The 25,055-nt window shown below is 38.3% G+C and overlaps 2 protein-coding genes across 16 annotated transcripts; one reads left to right on the forward strand and one right to left on the reverse strand.

Moving 5' to 3' along the window:
- Positions 1–1,432: 1,432 nt before the first annotated feature.
- LOC111248582 (trafficking protein particle complex subunit 12) lies at positions 1,433–6,652 on the reverse strand. Of its 4 annotated transcripts, none has more exons than XM_022801129.2 (2): positions 2,661–3,958; positions 1,433–2,159 (listed from the first exon to the last, which is right to left on the reverse strand). In XM_022801129.2, exons 1-2 carry the CDS (start codon positions 3,429–3,431, stop codon positions 1,767–1,769), a joined length of 1,164 nt encoding a protein of 387 aa, XP_022656864.1. In that variant the 5' UTR covers positions 3,432–3,958; the 3' UTR covers positions 1,433–1,766. The 4 variants fall into 4 exon arrangements, 3 of the variants coding, with proteins under 3 accessions (XP_022656864.1, XP_022656865.1, XP_086843960.1); XR_002672605.2 differs by lacking the exon at positions 2,661–3,958 and adding an exon at positions 5,020–6,652 and having other exon boundaries at positions 1,965–2,159; XM_022801130.2 differs by having other exon boundaries at positions 1,965–2,159; positions 2,630–3,980.
- On the forward strand, positions 4,054–19,892 carry LOC111248583 (putative inositol monophosphatase 3). Of its 12 annotated transcripts, none has more exons than XM_022801134.2 (5): positions 6,837–6,977; positions 9,125–9,212; positions 15,362–16,128; positions 16,381–16,988; positions 17,404–19,892. In XM_022801134.2, the coding sequence occupies exons 3-5, from the start codon at positions 15,957–15,959 to the stop codon at positions 17,632–17,634; spliced, it is 1,011 nt and encodes a 336-aa protein (XP_022656869.1). In that variant the 5' UTR covers positions 6,837–6,977; positions 9,125–9,212; positions 15,362–15,956; the 3' UTR covers positions 17,635–19,892. The 12 variants fall into 12 exon arrangements, with proteins under 12 accessions (XP_022656876.1, XP_022656868.1, XP_086843964.1 ...); XM_086987836.1 differs by lacking the exon at positions 6,837–6,977 and adding an exon at positions 7,062–7,082; XM_022801132.2 differs by lacking the exon at positions 6,837–6,977 and adding an exon at positions 7,227–7,428.
- The last annotated feature ends 5,163 nt before the right edge of the window (positions 19,893–25,055 follow it).

Here is a 25,055-nt window from a genome sequence, read left to right on the forward strand (position 1 = left end):
TGATTGGATTACCAGCGCAGTGACGAGGTGGTTCCAAACTAGACAGCAGCGCAAGATGAACTACAACAAAAGAACTTCAGTGTTGAACGCATATGATACTTGAAGACTTGAATTGCAAGGTTAACGAACAAAACGTTCGGTACTCTTGATTATGGGATATCCTTTACAGCCATTTATAAAATCTGAGCACTTTTTTTTCAAATCAACCTTACTGCCTCCAGTGACGATTCCTACCAAACTGACGAGAACATTCCATCAGCAAATTGTAAAGCAGAGTATAATAATCTGAGAAAGGATTACCTTTCGTCAAACTTACGAAATAACCTCCCAAACGTAAAATCTAATTAAGCTACAGGCAAGGTTAGAACAACTACAACCAACCAGATACCGGGAAGTTCCAAGTGTGTTATCCGCTTGTTTTCGGTATATTATCTTTGCATAGAATTGTAAATAAGAAAGCCGGTTAAAAAGATGAAGAAATATGAAATATTTTACCTCTACCTGGTGTGATTAACTACTAACGTTATAATGTAATAATAGGGATTTTATAATGTGACAACAATGTAAAGAAGAAGAAACCCGTGGACTCACAGGGACATCTGTGATAGATTTGTCAACAGCCAGCTTTCATCAGCTGCCACATCGCACAGTGAGCGAAATGAATTTGACATTTATTCAGTAGCCGATCGGCCACGAACAGGTTGAGATAATTCGATGATTCAATTTAGAATGGCGTAAGACCTCACTTCAAATGAGAATGTTATACTAAGTAAGTTCAAAACGAAAACTGATTAAACTATACGTACTGAAGTGCAAAGCTTCAGAAACGTTCGCCTGTAAATGCGACATATTTTAGTTTTACACTTCCGAATCCATTATATGCAAAGTAACTGCATATTAAATTATAGTATTAATTAATGCACAAATACGAGAACAAACGATGGATTGAAAGGTAAAATAAACAGTGTCTTATGAAGATCAACCCAATTTTCAATCCAGAAAATGGAACATGTGAAGTATATCTGAGATATAAATAATAAATACGTACACCAGCTTAATAAAGTATCCACTAAATACTCGCATGCTATTGAGCGTTATGTGTACCGATGATATTACGCTACCTTTGCTGAGTGTTTATAAATACATCCTTACACCAATTATATCGTACCTTTTTTGAATAAAAACCTATCTTTTTTTAAATAAAAACCTGCCCCTATTGTCGTGACTAGCTCTGAAATTCAGATGATTGGCGGGGTCATTGTCTAAACAAGCGGCTTGTTACGATATTTTGGAGTATCGTTTCTTTTATTATAGGTTAATATATAGGAATCATAACAGCATAAATGAATGATATTCTTTCAGCTGTGAAATACTACAGCGAATACATATACGTTTCGTAAGCAGTGGGCCGTAATTAAATCCTCACGTAAAGTCGAATAATGGAACTAGTGAGTGTTCCACAATAGCATTTATTTTTTACCAGCGATTTCTATACAAGCACAGCAGCCTGACAAGAGTGCTGAATTCGCTCTGTATGATTCCTGATTAAATACTGAAACGTAATTACTCCGTCACACATATATGCGGAGGAGTTAATCGTAATAATACGTATATAAATATTCTCATAAAATATTTTCTTTTGTGCAGGTTTCATTCATCATTGTATTTGCGGTGATATTAAGTTCATGTTTTCCGTCTACTAACCAAAGCTTAGAAAATCATCGGCTGATGTACTGTGGTAAAACGTGCTTTTCACATCACCAGATCTATGGTTCGCTATCAAGAACCTGACAGTTAAATGTTTCTCGCCCATGTCTGGCAACTATTTGACGAACAGCTTCCTTTTTGGCTTCTCCAACACTCGATTGCAGGCGATATAACGCGCAAATATTGCTTATGGTACATTCATTTATCGTACTTGAAGGATTTGATGCCAGTGAATTCTCTAAAAGCTGAACGCCATCTAAGGATCGGCCCAAATAAAGAGCGCATACAGCTTTATTATTTACGAACGTGATGTTGTCCGGTTGCAATAGGGAGCCTTCCTCGTACGCGTCATAAGCAGCCTGGTATTCGCCACTGGCAATGGCGAGCAACGCTTTGTTAAGTAGCAGCTGAAGCCGATCTTCCAGATCATCCTTACTAAATCGGGAAGCCTCCTGCAATATTTGCCGAGAAAAGAAACGTTACACAGTGATTATTTAAAATAAGCGTATTAATTAAACTATATGCGTTAAGGATTCACTCAATCATATTATAATGTAATAATATGGTAATGTAATAGAAATTTATCATATTCTAATGTAATGATATGAGACATGGAAGAATAAAGTAGTGGTTTTAGTGGCTCTCCATTTGCAAATTATAGCGCAACAGTTCGGAAATTCTAATTAATATTAGTACCATGGTTAACGAGGTGCGTCTTAAATAATTAAGTAAAACGAAACTCAGGAGAATTTCACGTCTCTAGCTGCGAATAATACTACTTGAAATGATAATTATGAAACGTATAATCCTAACTATTTCCTCATTCGTATAAGGTAACAGCGAATATATATAACTGGCTGCATTAATACAAGGCGAAAACACAAGAAGAAATATACGTATAGTGTACCATAACATCGAGTACCAAGCAAAATCGGGATAACGAAATTAATCACTTTAAAATGTTGTTCTGCCCTAATGAGATCGCCGAACTGCAGGAACAATTTTCCGAGCTGTGATTCCGTTCGAACGAGGTCGGCTGGATCAGTCTGCTTCGAGCGAAGTTCCGTCAAAGAGGAAATAGCGAATTTAAAATCGCTTTGCTCTACACCATAGTTCGTCAGCATAGCAATAACCTTAAGTTCACGTTCCTTCCAAAGTTGCACAAACGTGTCGTCGTTTTTATTACGGAAAAACGTTATGGCTTCTTGACACTGATGGAGAAGCTTGCTGAGCTTGCTCTGAGCTCGATCTTTTGAGCCGCATAGTAAGTGAAGGTGAGCCACTGTGAGTAACAGTGTGAAAGGCACACCCCCGTGAGCCGAATTCTGTCCGAACTGCATTGGCAAATCCTCTAGCAGAGAAAACTGTTCTAACTCTAGCTTGGCTTCGTTGAATGCTCCAAAGCGAATGTAAAGGTTAAGCCTGGTCTGCCAAACATGCAACCGCCCTGTCATCTGTTGTGAATCATTTAAGAGAATTTTCGTCGTCAGTGAAAATGCTGCTCGTAACTGCCCCGTTTGGAGCAACTTTCGGAGGGTGATCTCGTCAGCAGGCTGATCTTCTTCAGCAACGTCGGGAAGTTCTTGAAGAGCTCGGAAATTCCGTCCCACTTCCTGCGTGTACACGATTTTCAATTCGGGTATACTCTGAAGAAGTGGGTAAGCATTTGATTGTTCGTGAACGGCTTTTTTCCACAGATGATTATCACTGCCAGAACAGTTCATGATTTGTCTACTTTATATCCGGGCGAGTAAATGATCATTAAAAATAGATTTAACTCTTTTTTCGTCACTCTGACAAGCTCATGAATTTCAATGAGAGTATTCACACAAGAGATCATCACTTCATTTATCACATCATTGATTTATTGAAAAACACATTGATCTCGAATTAGTGGTTCCTCTGATCCATACTAACATGAAACTGAATTCTATTGTCTAGCAGGCAAAAGGTCACAGTCGCTAGGCAAGTTAGTGAGCCACGCGCGTTTCGTCAGCAAAGGCCTACGCGTTCTCCTCTTGGTCTGACACTCAGTTGCTGCTTTCGCAACTCCATGTTCGTTTGTGTGTGTGTGGTATCTAGTGAGACATCGTGGCGGTTCGTCCTGTGTCGCGAGCCACGTTTCTGGCTCGGACGTGACATCAAATGCGTTCGCTAGCGAATCCATTGGGATTTTTCGCAGACTGTCGGATGCAAAGCATATCACTACTTTTCCATGGGAAATCCGCAAGATGCTCTTGCCGTCGCGAACAGGGCTATTTGGAATCGTCCGCCATATCTGATGCCATCACGCTAAAACAGCGGGAAACGTACACTTCCGAGATTGTTCTCGTCGTGAAGAAGACGCGATCGCAGTAAGCAGCGAGTTGCAAATTCTGAACTGAGAGCTGTTTCTGCATCCGTCAGGCATCGAACAGCGGGAGACTTCGTAGCGGGTGTTTATGGACAGCTCGTTTGTATAGGTTTTGTTATCTAAGGACTGTGTCCTTTTAGTCGGCGCGATTGCCCCGTGTTTGCTGGGTAACCAAACACCCCACGGCAAGTGCGCATTGTTTCGGTGCTTTGCGAGGGATACCGTTTTCGGGTGATGTTGCGCTTGTGTTGAATTTATTCAATCGACCCGTTCCGTAGAATAGGCGATTAGACTGGACCGGTGCGAGGCTAAAGAGTGAAGTAATACCGGAGCGAGCAGAGATGCTTTAGCTTGACGGCTCCTTCAGTGTCCTTCGTAGAGTTACCTGTGTCATGTATCCAATGTCCGTGTGACATTGCGGACGAGGAGCGGATAGTTCTAATCAGATGGTGTAATCAGTAGTTCATCATCTCGGCAGTCATGCGTATCGCGTACAAATGAGCGCTCCCAGTAAGTGAATGTCGGTATGATAACCTACCATAAACATAATGAATAGGCTTGTACCGACAAATTAAGTACCATAACGATAGTCCTCTAAAACTGCAAATACTCTGTAGAAAGCGAACATATCAAGAGGAAATAGTTTTTGGAAAGTATTGAGGATATAGAATACAGCGGAATAACATTCGATTACAGAAACAAGTTTACAGGCGGGTGCCTTACAACATTTTAAGCGATGAGACCGAGCAGATCGGCTTAGCACTTGGTAGAACCAATATTTTCAGCGATGCGTTTTAGCTCACATAAACATTTTCTTGTTGTTGTTGTGAGGTTTCGTAATTTAAAGATATTGTCTGCAGAAAATTAAAAGAATTAAAGTACTGCTGCTGTTACCTTAATATAAGATGTTTGAGCACTTAGTAAAATCAATTATTGCGAGTGTTTGTGTTGACACTTACCAAAAGCAAAGCTCAGTGCGATACGAATCTTTGCAAGGTTACTCTTTCTGGCTGGGTGTTTCACGCGGCTATTGTCGGGAAGCACGTTATGAGTTCTTTACAGGCACAATCGTTCAACTACCAGAAAATGCCTTCGTGGCTCATGTTGTTGATGGAACACATATTTATAGCAAGTTGCCACTGGACCGTGCATGCCCCGATGCGTTTTTTTAAACTAGTAGTAATCTTTACAACATCATTACTGGGTCACAAAGTCAGACAGGCCCGTCGACCAAGTGAACAGCAACCCCGCACGTAAAGTCGATGTAGCGGGCGCGTATGCGTGATCATAATAAAATATCATAGTAATTATCTGTAAGACGCGGATTCAAATCCTCTTCTGAAGCATCGAAACTATAACAAAGTACACTTCATGAAACGAACGTAGATGCTAAAGAATACTATAAAAATTATTCACCTCTTGGGAATTTCCTAGCTTTAGGAATCCATTAGCGTTACGAAACAAATTTTGCGGAGAAGACTTGTTTCCTTGCTCCCCCAACCTTGTCTTATTATTTCAAAGTCACTGTAGAGACGCTTGTAAGCTGCAAAAGCTCGGCTGTTAACGGCAATCTGGTACAGAAGTAGTGAACACAGTGGTATTGTCGCGTTCGCTCACTTCTCTAGGATTGTGGAAACGTGGACACCACTACACTTTACTAATAGGTTCGGTCCTTAACTATTACTCCCCGAGGACGCGTGTTTTCATTCTCTTCTAAACTTTCTTTTTTTTCTTTCTTTTCATTCTCTTCATATTAATAATAAGTCGTACTGTGGTCCTTTTAATTTTCTTGATATTAAGAAGTCGTAAATTTATGGTTATATACAGAGGGACACTTCAGGATTTCTACGAAGACTTTGTCTCCAAAAGGGTTAATAGTAGGTTGAATAAATGCCCTGAATATGAATGAAACGCTATTCTATTTGTTGACGAAAATGATTTACTAAAGAAGGGAATTTCAAATGGTTTTTGTTACGCTTCTGTCACATTTGTGTAGCACATGAAGTAGAGGTTTATGGAGCCTCGTTTTCGGCTGATATGACGGTGTAGATATGCATGTACATACTATGCAGTTTAAAATACGCCGCTCGTTAATACACATAAAAATGCGTTTTTTATAATTTGACTTAATGGTTCTTCAGGCCGGCAATTCTTTTTATAAAATGTTGAAAAGCTTCAGAAATGTCAGTTTGACATTTCTATAGTTTTTCGTAGTAAGTAAAAGTGCACGGATCCAAGCAAAGTTCGGAATTTTATTGGCGCTCGAATTCGAGTAGCAAGCATTTTCTGTCGAAAGCTTGTTATTGCAATTATATAGGTGTAGCGATGGAACATACGCCGATATTTTCTTGTACAATTTTACCCGTTGTATATACAAATAAAATAATAAAATATATTCTTATTCGTACGAAAATTATTAACACCAAGGCCTAGGCAGCTCAATCATGGCGAGATATTGTTCTAGCTAGCCTGAAAGTAGACGCTCGTTATTCATTGTTGCCAGTTGAAATAATCTTGTTTTTGCGCATTACAGCATGTAACATAAATGGACACGAATTCTTATCCTGCGCATGAACAATCTGTAGCTGTAACTGAATGGTAAAGAAACATGTATCTACAAAAGGGAACGCCCTTGTCTCTCCTTACCTGTCCTTATCTGGTTTATCTGCAAGGGCCATATAATCACCTTTGATAGTCATTAAAACAGGCTATATAGGTTAATCGGTAAGGTAAACCTAATTGAGACCGTTCGTTTGCTAGACAAGAGCACAATCCTGCTACTTAGGGTACTGTATTACGTGGACTTAGGAGTTTTTGGAATTCGGAACAACGTGATGATGTATTGGCGAAATTATTCATTAACTGCATAACCGAAAGATGCGATTTCGTGCGCGATTAAGTAAAGTCTGCTTTACGGGTAACTGACACTTCGACTCAATTATATTTACTCGAGAATAACAAGTTATCTGCACACTCCTACTAAAGTATATCTAAAGTGTGGGTCGATCTCGAGAGCTTAGCGGTATGTTTTAAAGCTAATTTCAACCTGAGTACATATAGCAACGCTCGCAATACCCAACGGGATACTTCAGTTAAACAAAGAAAAGCACGGAGCAACAGCACTTTAATATTAAAGTTATTTTTTTCTCCATGCTTTTTATAGTGATTCTAGCTAGTGTAGAAATGTGCCTAGTGGAATTATTGTGCATGAAATCAATCGATTTAAAATGATGGTGTAATATACGAACCAGAACTTGCACTCAAGAGAATTCGAATCAAGAGTAATTCTGTTGCAGCCTACCGCAACCATATTAACGCGATAGTGCAGTGTACAAACGTTGGAAAGTTCTAGACCATTGTTTGTACAGGTAATCTAGACTTTTTTGATATTATAAATGTGAAGTATATTTTTCAAAAAAAAAAACGAGAAACCTGAGTAGAAGGACAGAAACTTTGTTATCGTAACAGTTTTTTGTGTGTATTAAATGTTAATGAACACGCCATGAGTGACTTAAATCCATTAAAATAAAGCGTAGATTAGCTTTTTATTCGAAACAAGAATGAGTAAAAAACAAGCCACTAAAGGCACTGTTACCAGATTTTTTGTCTAATAGTCGACTAGAAAATTCCCGATGCAAAGAAGCTCTATTAATGAGATTAGAATAGATAAGTAATTAGCGATGAACATGTCTAACGAAATAATCGTGTTTATGATCGTACTCTGTTTACAACAAGAGTAGTTAAGGCAATTTGGTCTTTGTATGCTCAGGTAATGCAGGGTGCTTTACCATTCGCCAAACCTGCTTTTATTTATCAACGAAGTGTGAAGATTTTTTATGTCGACCAAGCGACCATACAATAGATATTAAGAAGTAAACGAAAAGGAGAGTGATGTCGATTCTGGAAGCTTGGACACTATTGCCTTTTCTAATTTCCTGCTATTGCACATAATCCTTATATATTCGAGTATCGCAAAGCTCTCGAACATGATGGTATCGCCCCAAGTACATGAATGTGTTTACATATAATACAAAGTAAAATGAAATGTAAATTATCTACTCTTTATTAGGTAATTTACTATTAAGACATTCCGTCATGTCCGGGCAAGTTAATCATCGTCATATATGGACGACAGCCAAAAACGAAGATCTTACGTTCTGAAAATAGGGAATGAACCTAGTATCACTTTTTTTGAATCATATTTAAGCGAATCAGCGTTTGTGGGCCTTTCAACCCATGAAGCCTACGAGAGTCACATCATGCTAGAGAAGTTTACATTGAGAAATTATAGTTTGCAATTACGATATTATAAGAAGGCAATATATGCCTCATGCACGAAGACAGGAACCATCACACGTAATTATGGCATCATTGATGCATAAAGTTGTTCATAAACTTTAGGACAGCGTAAAATGCAATGAAGAATATATTGTGTATCGGAGCATATTAACTATGTCGCTTCAGACGATTCATGGCTAACGAAAAACGTGGTGAACTGCCTATCATATATGAAGAGCATGGGTAAGATGCAAACTAGGGGAAGCTTAAGGTCGTTTTATAAGCTTTATATAAATGAGAAAAATGTTTGGATGAATTTCTTTGTATATTTGATGACAAAGACATCAATACAAGCGGACTTGTTTAGTATAACTACCTCTAGCCTCGGATTATTTAAATTTGGAACCTAAATCATACTTCACAAATTTTTTGATTTTAAAAATTCGTAAGTAACGTTTTGACGTTTTCTTATTCGAGTAAAATAATACTGGAGCCCAAATCATCCTCACAAATTTTTGAATTTTTAGAAATTCGTACATAACGTTTTGATCTTTACTCAGTTGAGTAAAATGATACTGGTAAGACTTCAGTTAAAACTTCTCTTTTTTAACACTCTGCGTAGAACATATAGCATTTTCGGCTGTTCTTATGTCCCGGTTTTGTCTTCACGAAAGAGGTACGGTGCCATCCTCATCAATCAATCAATCATAGCTACATTAAAAAAATGTTAGTTTAGCCAAAATTGAATTCTTATTGTAACTATAAATTAGCGATTTCTTCTTGCAGCAACTCTTATACGAGCGGTGAAGAGTTTCTCGTCCAAAAAGAATCGAACGCTGCTGGCTGATGCGTCGTGCTTAAAATTGATTTACAGGTAGTGCAACATGAAAGTCTTTGACTTTTCCAAATTCATAAAATATATGTACGACTTTTATGATATAATACGTAGACCGAAAGATTTCGTGAATTATGCGACCTAAACATTTCCAAAAAAATAACCTTATAATCTCAAATAGGGATAGTAGTATCACTAGATCTGCATTATAGCACCTTTGTTTTCATGAGTTTTTGGCCCGTCATTTTTTTGTGAAGTTTCCGCTTTAGTGTGTGAGACCTATCCGTGGCTACTTCGACAGCTGCAGTAAAAACCAAGGAAGTTGATCCAGCTTAAAGGCATTGGACAATAACCGACCTTCGTGCATATTCTAAAAACAAAAGCCCGGCTTTGATAAGTGTTTGGTTCTGTTTTAGATGAAATTGGCTTTTTTCCTTTACCAGGAGCCATGGACGAATCCGACAGACAGCTTGTGGACACAAGTTCTAATTCACCTCAAACCTTACCCTGTTGCATGTATCACGTTAGTTACATTCTTCACACGGCGTACATTACTAAGCAACCCATTGTGGTTTAGTTAAAGTATAGATTTGCGTATTCATCATTTTCGCTATGTGGTAAAAACTTTTTGGTGACATAAAAGTCAACCCTCGCTATACCAATTTGCAAGTTATAGCGTACCTTCGTTAATTTTGCATAATGGATGGGAAGCTGTATAATCATGCTCATTTACAAACCACATATTCATAGCTATGCATATTTTTGCTTCATAGGATTTTACCAAGCTAACGCGTTGCCAGTATTGGTTTGTGTCTCCACAATTATTACGGTTGGGGAGCAAAAGCCTGTACGATGATGATAGTATAGCCGTGGTCTAGTGATTTTTCGAGGCTTGACATTTGTCACTCGGTTAGTATGAAGAACCGCTTATAATAGGCATTCTGAGTTGTGTACTCAGCAAGATGCAACTATCAAAAGACCCAGCAAATTTCCTCTATCGAAAAGTGCTACAGTGATAAGTAGCTTTTTCAACGGAACTGAATTTCATGAGTGCGTCGGTCACACATACCTACTTCCGCATTATTATGGCTGGTGTCTATGTATTCTGTATGTGCGGTTAGCCGCTATGATAGTGTTTTATCCTTGTCACTTGTTAATGACTGGTAAGCACTTCGCATAATGCAACGCATCTTGTAGAATAATAGCCGTTTTTTAGAAGTCGTTTCTCTACCCGTCTAACCGGATAGAGTCGCCTCTTCATATTAATTCTCATGATGGTTAGCTGTTTGCGGTATAGATACAGACTACTCAGTCTTACAGTCATCAGTACCAGCTTCAACATCCGGCTGAAGTGTGTTCCACGGCTGCAGCCGCAACTTAGCGAATAACTGCTGCTTTAATAGGTATTATTTTGAATGTATTTTTGAATAAAATATTCATACTACAGGTAACATGACAGAAAATACTTGTACCGAAGGGATATTAATAATAGTAAAAATAAGAGTTATGGAAATCATAGTAATAAGAACGATATTTTCTATTATCACAACACAAGGACATTGCACAATCATACCCGAAAGCATAGTCATAATCGGTTAATTATTTAGCGAACAATGGATATACGGAGATGGCAACACTCTACCAGAGGAAAGAGCCGCCGCCTGACCCGAAACTACGGTATTATATCGTTAGCGACGAACTATGTTAGTTCCACGCTTTCTACATGAAGGGAGTTTTACTGTTCCTTGAAAGTGGCAGTGGCGTTTGGAGGAAGACGAAACAACCTGATGGTGCTCTGTGACGACACTTTTGTACTGGATAGAGCTTACGGACGACTCCTGAAGCTAAGCTTTGGCAAAGCGCCGAAACAGCATTTTACGAGTACAGGTATTATGTCTACCTCCCACACTATACGGGGTCTGTTAGTCAAGTAGAACATCCATTCGGTCCACTGGGTGACTGAGGGTGTTGCTGGTCGCATAGCTACCATCATTCGTACCCTCTTCATATGGTGCCATTAGGTGCATTACTCCAGTTGTCCTCTAGAATGCTCCCGAGCTCTGCTTAGGAGAGAGAAATAAGGTCGATTCCGTGTACGGCAGGTAATGGCCTACAGCTGATAGCAACTGTCATAGGCAGCAGCATGCTTACCTAAGTATCGATATTCTGACATAGGATTCGACAATAAGAAATATCACTGTGATCCTGATGTCTCAAAACAACCCTGTATTACCATAATGAACAGGAGAGTTTTATGGATTGACAAATATAGCATGCAAGTTCGACTGCGCTACGGGTGAAGTTGTGTGCAGTATTTGCGGGCTATCAGCCTTTGGTGAATTTCACAACTCGTTGATTAACCACAGAACTAATGGTCCAGTAACATATGATGTGACAAGTCGATAACGTATGACTTTTTCTTCTTTATTGGAACGACAGAGAGTAATTTTCTTTCTTTTTTACATTACTCTTCTGTGACAATATGACTTATAAATAGTGACATGGGGGCGATATGTGATTCGTGGATTTACATAAGGATTTTCATGAAGATTACGTCACCTATCACGACTGTAATATATCGGTTATCCTAAAATTTATTTAAGCGGAATATGGTTGGAGTGAAATGCAACGTAAAATTCATGAGCCTGACGAGAAGCTGACAAGTCAGCTCAGTCAGGTCCGCAACAGGTGAAAATCTATGATTTTTATGCAATACCTTAGTGAATTGCTTTCATTGAAGACTTTGCGACAACATTTAATGAAATTCTACTAACAGTTCAGTTATTACTCTGATGTAAATGAGTAACAGTTAGATTTTACCGCTATGATAGAAATCGGGACAACACTGTTGTAGGTAATAGTACAAAATGTATATTTTGTTTGTATATAGTTTGCGATGTATATAACTTGTTTGAAAGGTTATAACATCATTATAACTTAAACGAGTTGCTTGATTTGATCACTTTTAGATATATGTTGTTGAGTTGGTTCGCTTGTATTTTCATAGTATAATATAATTAAGACTTCTGTAACGTTTTTTCATTCATGCTACAGTATTCATCTTCTCTGTTGCTGCTTACGTACTTTATTTGACAGCACATTCAGGAAAAATAGTAAATTAAACAATTTATGTGATTAAATTCTATCGTGGATAAGAGACAGACATTTGTATATACAAGTGATATTACCAACGCAAGGTCAACAACCGCCATTCTTGAGCTAATGTCGAGATGCATAAAGAACGTAACACTTGCATAAAGCGACGTGATTTTATCGATATATGAACGCCAAGCAGAAAGAGCGTTTACATAGCGCGGTCTAGACACGCAGTAACATCGTCGAGGCAAGTGCAAGTTCAGTGACTCATGCTGTGGCAATGCCTTTTTAGAATGTTTACGGGTAATGTATTAATCCTGTGACAAAGTCTGCGCCTGTACTAGGAATTTTCATGTTAGCACGTCGGCAGAGTCGCTGCACTTAGGACAACACAACGGATGTACGGCGCGGCGGCCGTGAGCAGAGAAACCCCGTTGCGGCGTAGAAGGTGGGAGGACAGTCGAGGCTAAGCTGGTACTACCTAAACTATACAGTCACGCAGCTTTAGTCTCGACGAGAATCGATCATAGCGAACTTTGTCTATAAATATTGGACTGTCCTTCTTGTAGCGGTTACACACAAACAAAAGTTAAAGACGTTTTTTATAAGTAATGTCATCTGTAAAATTAAAGTGGTGATCTACTATTATGCGAAACTGGAGAGATTTTCATTAAAACCAAGTAAGCAAAGATAAAGTAATTCTGCTATACTCGTCATGTTCCATTAGATATTAAAATTGATTTTATTATGTACAATTAATTTCATTTTATCCAAAAACAATTAAAATTAATTAATTTAAATAAATTAATTTCCTCGCCTATTTGTTGATGTGGACACTTGCTTTTAAACTCTGATTTGCCCATAGCTAACTTTTTTAATGTTATTAATCACGCAAGCAAAAAATTCCCCATGAATATTCTACATACCCTGAGCAAAAAAAATAGAACAACAGTTTCGTCTTTTCATGGGCGCTGTAAATATATCGCTGACAAAATATTGATCACATTTATCCTTATATGCATATATATTACATATATCTCAACCGAAATCATTAAATTTACGGAATATATTTTTCACATTGTACAGTAAAGAACCCTTATATTCCCTTATAACCCTTATATTTTTCCGTTCAGTCTCCTATCTTCGGGTGTTCTGCCATTGTTGGACTAATTTTAGGAAGGCTTTGTCGTTAGCTTGAACTTATAGCTTATAGTCACACATGCTCTATTCCTAACCGTTCACGGTCGGTGCGTAGCAAACTATGAGTTTGCTGCAAGTACAGGTCCAAACGAACTTAGTTGAACAATCGTTCGTGTACTCTTATTTCCACTTAGTTCGACGCTCGCCAGCGGAGGCTACATCTTATTTCTGTATCCTTGTTTGCTCTATGACGGTCTAACAATAGCTCAACAACGATCGCATCCACGTAGCTCACTGTTTGACTGTCACACTGACCCCTCGCGTCCGTCGTTCATCTAACCGAAGCCGCTGTTGGTTACCGGAGACTCCCTTTACCTATATCAGACCGTGGCAACGCAATTGCGTTGTGTCGCGGTGGAACAGAGATATAGGTAACGGTGCCGCCCTTCCGCGACCCCTTTCCCAGTAAGGGGGACCTACTATTTCTCCATCGAAGTTTCACTTATCGATCGTACACGCCATCGTCCTAGCCGTAACGACAGCGTTCGTGGCCTTAAACGGTTCTGTATGTGGTTATGTACGTTGCTCCGAAGGCTCGCCAAACTTTTAGGTTTCTTCAGGCAGCAACCTTGGGGTTCCTCACATATCCCTCGTTTAGGTTCAAGGGAGCAATGTATTTCGGCTTATTGGAATGCTGTTTATGCTGTAAAAGCAACAGGCCCACAAGGAGTGATAACATAGAAGGATCCAGAAGCAGCAGAGCGCCATATGTACTGCCGTTTTTGAGAGACGGGAAGGCATATATGTTCGTGGATCAAGAACATTCATGACGTGCTCAATGATGATTGTGCCAGTGGTGATTAATAGCTGTCGCAAGAACGATTTTTAGGCGATCGATCTTTTGCTACAACTGTTTCCCACTGACCCAGATCATTCTGATTTTTCCCCTTTGTCAAGAAATTTTGCCTTGAACTTCTGATTTAAACAAATCTGCCTTGGAGTATTGGAGTCTTTATCAGCTTTTATAATTGTAAGTGTATTGTGCTTGCTGTGCTCGCAGGTATCGAAAACGTTGCCCAGGCGACGCGGACCGAGAAAAACGTAATAATCTAAAATAGTCGATTTTGTTGATAAAGTTGATGGAACGCTATCGATTAACAGAATAATGGTACAGTTAGGATCACTATGTCGTCGTACGGCAACCAAGAAACGCCGCTGAATTCCCCGTACACTACTTGTAAAATCTTCCTGTTGGGATAAATTATGACAAATTTATTTTGTGCTGAGCAATTAATTTTGAAGGCTTCTGGTTTGATTGCAACTACCAATTTAGCGCAAATAGGAAGTGTCGTTATCAGACATAATGTTAAGACATGAAAGAAATACCCACTTTACAAGCTCTGTATAATATTGCTTCGTCTCTATTAATGTTGTATTTGATAAAAACGTCTGGATGTTTTCTTTACCCACACCACTGTCCAAGAAGGAGAGCACTGTGGTGGCAAAATGATGCTGTACACTACGAATATGTGATGATTACGTTAGACTAAACAAAAATGTTAAGACTTAATCTATTTTATTTGAGCCGTACTTGTTTCAATCCCACAGTTTACCAAAATTTATTTGTTCTATTCTGTACAGTGTAATATAAGTAAATACGATGTCGTGTTTATATTACTCGAGAAGTCTACAAGTAAATATCAGAAGTCTTGTTACTTAAGCCGAATAATTTTTTCATGACGTCATAACCTGGTCTTCTAGTCGAAACTAATTTACTGTTTGCTAGTAGTATATGACTCCGTGCAGACCACAACATTAGTGGCAGACGATAGTAGCATTCACCTATTTTAATACTCTTTTCAGTTTTTTTTTAATCTATGATCTTATTATTATATAGTTAAGCATGGTGATCAGTTATTTACTTGTTTTTTTTGCCTCTGTCCATTTTTCAGCGTTAGTCAAAGGCAGTTCGCAAGACAAGAATACTGCGATCATTTCTACGGTCATTTTTGTATGCACTCCATTTTGCGTCGAGTCCCTGAAATAGCTGCCTACAGGACATCGCCCCTTAAACACGAAATCAAGCACGACCTATGCACATCTAATACTTGCCATCTGTTTCATTTCGTTTAGAACAGTTTGGAGAATAGCAATAAGCCTAAATTAAGTTCACAATCTTCCCATAACCTTTCCGATCAATTCAGAATGAAACGATTGTAGTCAATGGTCGATAACCGTCGATGTCGGTGGCTGACTTGCCAAACAGCAATCCCTCCTGGACTATATCCCTACTGGACCCAAGCCTTCGTGCAAATTTCCCGCCGTTTCTACTCCAATTCGAAGAAGCTTAATGTTCCTTGACACGCTTTGTCGTCAACCGTAGCAAACCTTAGCAAAAACTTCCAAGATTATTATCAAACTTTACTTATTCCCAGCTGCATCGAGGTATCACACCCTGTTCGCTATGCCATCTAAAAAATACCGGTTTCTTTTTGTATTAAATAAGTGAGAACGTGAGAGAGATTGCTAGGCTTAAACTTAGTCACAATGGTTTGGATGAAACAGTGCCGGCCAGCCAATCTATCTATTGTGCTTGGGCTGGTCTTTGTGCTGGTTCTCGTGTATTACACTCTATACACAGAAATGAACGCTTCGAGAGTAGAGAGGGTCAGCCTACGGCTTTTGCTCAGAACGTCAATAATAGCGGCTGTTCGAGGTGGTAAGTGAATATTTCGTAGTTCTCTCTCTCTCTCTCTCTCTATCTCTCTGGGAAAATATATACGGACAGTTAGAAACTCCGCTATACACAAGCTATTTTACTATTTATTATTTATCAATAGACATAATCAAGGACAAGCACATCGGCTAGAATTGTACCCATTAAGTGTAACAAACTGTTTTTCTGACACTAGTAATCTTATCTGTTGTTTTTCCTTTGTGTTGTGTTATGAATAAATCTATCGTTTTCCAGGAAACGAGGTGGTGAGAGTTCGACAGAATGGTGTGAAGACGTCGAGTAAAGGAAAAAACCAGTTTGGTCAGGATGATCCTCTAACCGATGGAGACCTACGCAGTCACCGAGCTATGCTCAAGACACTACTAGAAAGTTTTCCCCATTTAAATGTCCTTTCCGAAGAGCATGAGTCCAGCAGGCAGTCGCAGCCTCCAGCTGCTGTCCTTCTTGAAGAGGTGAATTTGCCGGAGTCGATCAGTCATTACGCTGATGAAACCGTGCGGATGAGAGATATCCTTGTTTGGGTCGATCCGCTGGATGCGACACAGGAATATAGCGAAAATCTGACACACTTCGTTACGACAATGGTATGCATAGCCATTAAAGGACGCGCCCAAATTGGCGTCATTCATCAGCCGTTCCTTAATAGGACTGTCTGGGCTTGGGTGGGCCAAGGGCCTTCAAAAAGTCTTCGAAGGATCAACCCAACCGAGGAAGCAGAATCACAAATTCGTATTGTGGTGTCGCGATCACATGCGGACAAAGTTGAAGCGTTCGCCAAAGAGAACCTCAGCGGGAATATTCATGTCACGTTGGCAGGAGGTGCGGGCTATAAAGTGCTGCAGGTATGTAAGCTTGCTTTTTTCATCATAATAAATCCCTTTCATGTGAAAAAATCGAAAGTCTACACTTTGAGTACGTTGTATATCGAAACGTGGAAGTGTTGTAGTTCAATTGCATGTGATACAGGAAGTGCATCACTTAAGTTAGTGGCGATAGAGGAGGGATTTTAATAATGCTAAATTTGAAAAATAGGTCGGCAAGTAGTATGATACAAGAAGAACCATAAAAATCATTTGGGTGATGTTTAGACCTGAATATTAATAACTGGCAACTGTAAAATATGCTCCAAAATTTTAGTTACAATAAAGCCACAGAATAGTGCATTTAATTCTTTCACCAAAAGCTTTTAATTGAAAAATATTGAATACAACTGTTTCAGTACGTTTCACCTATATTTGACCTTTTCGCATGTTTTAGGTTGCTGAAGGAAAGGACGACCTATACGTGCACACGTCACTCATTAAGAAATGGGATATTTGCGCGGGTGCTGCCCTGCTGGAGACGCTTGGCGGTCAAATGATAACCTTGAAAGGAGATGCCATTGACTTTGGCCAGCGGCAAGAGGAAGTCAATGGGGACGGAGTCATAGCGTTTCTTAAGGATAAGAACGATTTCCTACGCCTCACGAGAGCTGCCCTGCCGAACTGAGTAAATATTATTAAATCAAAGATAGGGAAGGGAATTAGCGAGGGGGAAGAGAATAGAAAAAGGTGACAAAGAGCGAGAAAAAAACTGAGGGAGGAGAGAACCAAATGTGAAAGAGAGAGAGAGAGAGAAGTGCAGAGTGCAAGAGAAAAAGTCGAACGTGTGATAAAAAGCAAAATAAGGGAAAACGAAGAAAAAGGAAAAAGAGACGTGAGAAACTGTAAGAGATTTGTGAATGCCATATATGATTACTATATAACACTAATACAAGAACAATTAGTTAACGAATACAATCCAAGGTTATGGGTGCAGTAGTCTAATACCAGACAATGCAGGACGTAGCAACTTGGATGTCGCCTTGATTGAAATTGAACCACGCACCCCCAGATGAGATCGGAGCTAAGGCAAAACAACAAATCTAAAAACGCACCGTAAGCACATATCAGCCTTGTTTGGTGGTACTGAATACTAAAATGGAAAGTATAGTCGCCATGCGCTAAGGCATAAAGTCCTTATCAATCAATTTATCATGCTTCTTGTAACGTACCTTGAAGCCTGTGAAGCCGGTCGTTAGAGTAATGGTAAATACCAAATAGTAGACGTCACTTGACCAAAGGTAGTAACAAATAAAGGCACTGAGCAGCACTGGACAATATCCTGTGCTGGACAGCCTTGAAACTTGAAAGAAGGTGATGGTGGAAATTTGAATGACTTCCATAAGTTATTGCAAAATACAGATGATAGCCGCCTAATGTACTCAAGCCAAGTGGGAGAAACAAAATTGCACTTATAGTGACAATTCATTATTATATCGAATATGAAGATGACATATATGACGAAATCAATGCTTTAGGCACATATTTGTAAATGATCGATTAAAGACTGCAGGCGGAAGGCGCACTTAGTACTTAGGGTTTGTAGAAACTATGTAAGATGAGATGGAGAATGATACATATATAAGACGATACGTATATAGATATTTATTAGGTTGTAAACGAGGTAAACAGATGTAGATTCAAATGGTGGAGCAGCACGGAGCAAGTCAGTGCAAAGTAAGGAAAGAAGACTCAAGATTTCTGCAGCAGAGCCCTTACTTGCGTGCCTAATTGTCTCGGCGTTGTGAATCTTTATAAGAACACAATGATGACGATGATCGTGATTGTGATGATAATGAGTCATACGGTAGTGCCGTACCCACATGCGCTTTACTTTGTGAAATGTGGGGAACGAGTAGGAGGAAGGGGACGAGCCCAATAGGTGTAAATGCGACAGGTACTGCGAACAAGGCAACAACAACAACAACAACAACAACGATAAATATTTTCAAGGATGGCAGCACAAGCGTCGCGGAACATGTTAAACAACAGATATAAAGCACGCAGTTAATTACTAATTACTGTTGCTGATGTTGAAATCTTGGCTGGTCTCATCGTTGCTATAGGTCCGAAATGTCTAACAAAATTTGGCATCGTACTGTTCTAAGAGTTACTCAAATGTAAAACGTGGTCGGCGAAAGCGCTTTTTTCATTATGAATGTTTTTCAGTTTGAGTAAATGTGAAAATTTGGAAAACGTTTACTTATATTCATCGATCAGTTTCACCGCAGGGTGAGGTCGCCGTTTTTAGGTATATTGATCTGAGCTATGAACGCTTCGTACATAAGTTTAGCGCTCAGCACGATCCATATCTGGTTAGAACAGCTATTCCATTGAAGGCTCATGATCAGTAGATATGTTGCGGGTTGTTTCATTCGTTTGTGAAACACAAACCAATTTAATACCTCTTAGTTCTATTATATTTATTTATTCTATTATAACAGCGTGCTTGTTAACACACACTAGTAAGCCTGACAAATTTGAGTGTTTTGTCAGTAAGATTAGCAGAATGACCTAACTCAACAGAACTGTCACAAGACACTTTGTACAGTGGCCAAGGTGTTCTTTAAAATATGAAAGTTTTTAACTGCGGAATCAATAGTGACAGTTGCACCAGTCGTTTATGAAGTTCCAGTAAAAGTTACGGGCCACTGCAGTTGCATTAATCGCTAACTCCCGAGGCAGACATAGGAAACGACTCGACGGGCACACTCATCCTGACACCTAACTCTAGTCCATGTACATGATTATACTTACAATATTGTTACGATTATTACTGCTACCGTTAAATGCAAGCGGAAATGCGCCGAAAGTAGCACTATTAAGAAGAAAATTAAGTCACTCTTTAGAAGTACGTGTATAAAAAAACAATTGAAAAAGCTGTCATTTGACCGTGTCTTAATTATCGATAGACTAAAATGCATCAGTTAGACTATATACTCACTGGACATAAATGTTGTAACATCACACTGGCTGAGCCTGTATATTGTGACAACGGACATTACATAATGCACGGAAGTCTTAGATTCCTCGTCAGTCACAAATTCTTCTTAATTAGTTAAATTCCAAAATTTGATTAGACGTAGAAAAGACAAGAGTTTTCTTAAACGCAAGGACGTTCAAAAACTCTTGTACCTAAGCTTTACTGTGAAATGGTTTTAAACTCCTAGTCATATTTTCAATCTTTGTACAATGAATTATATCTTTGTCTGACTCCCCCGGAAGCATCGGTTAAGGCCGAACAAAACGACATAACTAAAACGAATCATTTATCCTATTTTGGATTGAATATTAACATATTGTTTTATATTAAATGGGTGTGCGACATAAGAAAACGTATTAAGTAGCATACATTTTCTAAAAATTAATTCAAATGCGCTGAATTCATAAAACCACCTGTACATTCTCCACACCTAACAGCTGTCCTCTACAATTTCATTTTACGCAAATGTTTTTTTTTATGAAGAACGTTAGCTTAGAGCTCGTATTAATGTGTTTTATATTAAAATTTATTTTCCTTCGAGTTTTGATTATTCTAGAAGCCCGGATGCTTCTCACGGTTTTTCTGCATGCAGATGATCCAGTTGAGTATATGTGGAATTCAGCTGTACTCCTAGTAAGCCCTTGCTAAGATCTGCGTAGCTGTCCATCGCAGAGCTCGCATAACCGCGAGGCCAAGTGTGTGTACCTTAGGGCCTCCATAGTAGTGTAGTCAAAAAAACTGCAAAGAAGGAAGTTATAGGGCGCTCCAGGCTGTGTTAGCCAAGAACCAAAAACCTATACCTCGGTTTAATTGTTAGTCCCACTAATCTTTAAAAGATGAAGTTCATAGAAGTGGAGTGGCAAAAAATAGTTTTAAATACCTTTTTTCTTTTCGGGCTTACCTCTGTTTTAAGTAAAAAAAAAACGTACCTAGTATTGAATTCCACAGTGGTGTACAGCGGTCAAAGTCTTTTATCGGACGTATAAAGGATGCAGGAAGCTACCAAGAGTGACGCCCGCAATCGCAAACCTGCAGTGCCTTCGCCTCTCCCAGCAGCTCTAGTTTGTTGTGGAATTCTAATGGTTGTCTACGTAGCCGCATGTACCGTTGACGTTATTTGGGAACTGGTAAGGAACTTAAGCAAGTAGGTTTGTTAGTGAAATAGAGAAACAGGATTGCATTTCACGTAAAATAAATAAGATAAAAGTCCTGTTCTCAACAGAAGGCCCTAGGCCGCGCTCTAATCCACCATACACCGCAGTCTTGCACTACAACTGGAAGCAAATTCGCGAATGTCTGTGCCGAATCCTACATTACAGTTCTACGCTGCACTCACATTACACCTATATTTAACAATACAATTTAAGTATAATTATTAGGTAACATTATAGGGTACTGAGTTAAAATTAACGAAAACCTTTGACGGGCTGTTTATTGTTAAGTTTGATACGTCCATCCGCCACCTCTAATCTTAAAGCGAAGCCAGTTCTTTCTAGAACAAATAACAAACTCATCGGAATTTGAGCAAACATCACCTATTATTTAATCTTTCCACTCTAGAAAAACCGCCTACATAAAATACTTTTTTGCTCAAAACAGAGGGTCTACGTTATTGCCGGTTTTACACACTTACGAAAAATGGAAGCTGAGTTCTCTAAGGCAAGCTGAAAGATTCTCAGTAGGATTTAAATTTGACAGACGAATATGAAATAACTCAAAAATAAGTATGCCAACAAGGCCTTTGACAATACAGAGAAGATAATACAAAATAATAACTGTAATAGTAATAACATATTTTGTTTGTTGTCAAATCTGAAAATACAAGACCGTATCGATTCGCACACGCCCAATGCTAATTGAAAAAGTGAATCATCGGCTCGTGATGATTATATGGTTTTTAGGCGGAGTTTTAAAAACTACAACATGCTTGGCCCTGACTGATTTTTACCTTCGGATAACTAAATTTCGGTTTCCTTGAAACGTATGTTTGTGACGGAGCTCGCTGGTCAGTCAATGTGTCCGACAATAATGCAATTCTTAATTATACAATTATTTTCTATGAGACAAAACTTCGTACGTTCAACTTATGAACTAAAAAAGCCATACTAATCGTATTTTACTACTAAGTGTTCCTTTGTTTCACACCTTTCGACAGTAATTGTTGTAGTATTTCACAGATAGCAAAGCCTGTTAATGACTTTACTTTTAGTACAGAAGACAGGTAGAATACCTCGTTGAGAGTTATGATAGAAACAAGCTTATGAAAAATGAGCATTACGAGGTGTCTTAGGTGGATCAGATCGGTCGTCAAAAGCAACAGAGCGATAATAAAGTAAAACACTACCCGAAATCAAAATAAGCGCTGAGGGATATATATATATATATATATATATATATATATATATATATATATATGATAAAAGTACTTTAAAAATTTCTAAGTTTTCATTTTAGAGTTAAAGGATCAAGAGAGTAACATAAGGTGCAAATGAATGTGAAAAAAGGAGTGAAGTGAAGACTTCTAAACCCTCAGGAGATTTTCCCTTCACTCTACATATCGTTGAACTGCATTTCTATAATTAATCTAAGCTCCTATTACAATTTGCCTTTGATATAAAATGAAACACGAAGATCGAAAATAAATATGAATCGCAGACAAAGGGATATAAACGACATACACTGGTATAACATCATCTTGAGCACGACCCGTACCACCGGCTGAATACATCCTTGCGCGGTTTGATAGATCCGACTTAAATTATAGTTCGGTATCTAACTTTACTTGAAGACATGCAACTGTACAAAACGACATACAAACCTAAAGGTCTATTTCCAATTAATTTAGGATGTCGTTATTGGTCGATTTCAATATAAGAGTGGTTAAATATATATGGATCGGTTAAAGTAATAATGCAACACATCACATCATTCGTAATACTTGTGACTGCTTATTTATCTCTAGGTAAACAGACGAAGCTGAGAATACGCATTTGGTATACGGTAAACTTTTTGTGAATTTTACGTAATATTAACATTCTGCAAAATAGAGTGTTCTTAATTATGCACGTGCTATGCAGATTTATATCTGTAAAAGAGGAGCTAAAGCAAGTAGCCGGCACACTTGGCGCTTTCGGCCCAAGACAGCTATCCAGGTGTCTTCGCGTTTCAGTCGAATAATGGAGACCTCCAAAGCTACAGTTGAGTCGGATGACCTGAGCAATGCTCATTTCAATTGTAGAGCTGGGACGATGTACCGATGAGATTGTTTCTAAACAACTTTAGGATATCGACGAGTGATGTATGTGGCATTGTGGTAAAATTAAAAGTTTATTTAATTTTTTGTTTTATCAAGAGGTGTGTCGATAAAGTACTGTATATTTTTGGGCTTTATTTGGGCCTTTGATGCTTTCAAAGCAATTTCCTGTACTTTACTTTCGACCACCGTTCGATCACTCTCTTAGTTATGTATAAGCAACTGAGTTGAAAAACGATACGTTATGTGACTACCTTTCGGCTTATCTTCGATGCTAATAGATAATAATGAACTTCGGAAATAGCTGGGCGCGGAAACAGCCACAAAAGCTACTATTTTTTTTTGGTAAGAAGTTTTACATATGCACGCTTTTCATGAACAATGCATCCCAAGAATGAACTAGCCTGAATCATATGTACAGTACATGAAAAATAGAGAAAAATTGTAGCACATTTTAGCTACGAATGTAGTAAGCTGGGTCAGAGTATTATTTCGAGATTTCATACCTTCTCAAACGGAAGGAGACTTTAGCGCCCCTTGGAAGGCACTATTTGGGAGCATTTTACATTCAGCACTTGGGAATATTTAAATTGAATCACATACTAGATAATGAAGCCTTATATACAAAGATATACAGAAAATCATAATTACGATCTATTACGCTAGAATCAATTAGATCCTAATCTAAATAGCAAACACTAGCATAGACAAGCAAAATTTGAAAAAGTGTCTCTCTAGCAATCTCTTCTATCGTGTAATAAAAGCGACAGTAGAGAAAAGAGTCTGTAATGTTCAGTATCAGACTCAAATAAATAGTTATAGCACCCTTGACGTCTCGAAGCTCACAAATAATCATTTCTAGATCTGAAGAGATCGTGATTTTAAATATATATTATCGAAATATAAAACAGTAATAGCATGAAAAACGAGCAGAACAAGAAACACGGAGGCTTATTGTTTGATACCGTAACAATGTAACGTAATAGTTTTTCTCTACCTGTTCAGTCAGATATTCTTCTTTCCTTTTTGTCAGGCATTGCTTCTCGTATTTGGTAGAGCTTTTTTGTTATAAATGGAAACCTATTTTTAGAACCCGTTTTTGATTCTGAACCGGTTCACTTGTGAGAGTAGTTTAGGTATTGCACTAGGCCAAAAGTCGACATTCTAATCCATCTCTAATCATTTTTTGCATTTTTTTTTCGCTTTTTAGAAATAGAAATTTCAAGATTTTTTACAAAGCAATTTTTTTTATCTTGCAGTGTATTCACAAGCGCACAGAATTTTAATTAATCTATATAAAATGGCTTGAGCAAGAATTGTACAATGGATTATGATGTGGGAAAATTGACCGATTGCATCTTGAATTACTTTTATTTATTTTAGTTACTTCTCTATGTGTTAATTATAATTAATCTCTATCTTCATGTAAGTGTAAAAAATCGCATTTTGTTTTCTATGCGGACTTAAAGAAAATTGAGCTGATTGAATTGAGAATTGATTATACATTCGAAAGGTTGATTTAATGCTTGGTCTGGTTTATTTGAATTTGATTTATGCCTGGATGGTAGCTTATGTTTTTAGTAAATCTCTCTTGTTCTGAAACGGAGTTTTGTATTCACTTAAAATAGTTAGCCCGTGGATGCCCTAAGAAAATCGGTACTCACTACAGTTACTTGAAAATGATAAATCAAAGGTGAAACTAACCCAGTAAGTTTTCGGAGACAGTAGGCAGAATAGAAACGAAAGCGTCGATTGCATTTAAGTATATCAAAGCACTGCTGCGGTCAAACGTAATGTTTTTTTTTTTTTTTTT

This window comes from Varroa destructor, unplaced genomic scaffold, assembly GCF_002443255.2.
Source record: "Varroa destructor unplaced genomic scaffold, Vdes_3.0 BEIS01000004.1, whole genome shotgun sequence".
Classification (NCBI taxonomy): domain Eukaryota; kingdom Metazoa; phylum Arthropoda; class Arachnida; order Mesostigmata; family Varroidae; genus Varroa; species Varroa destructor.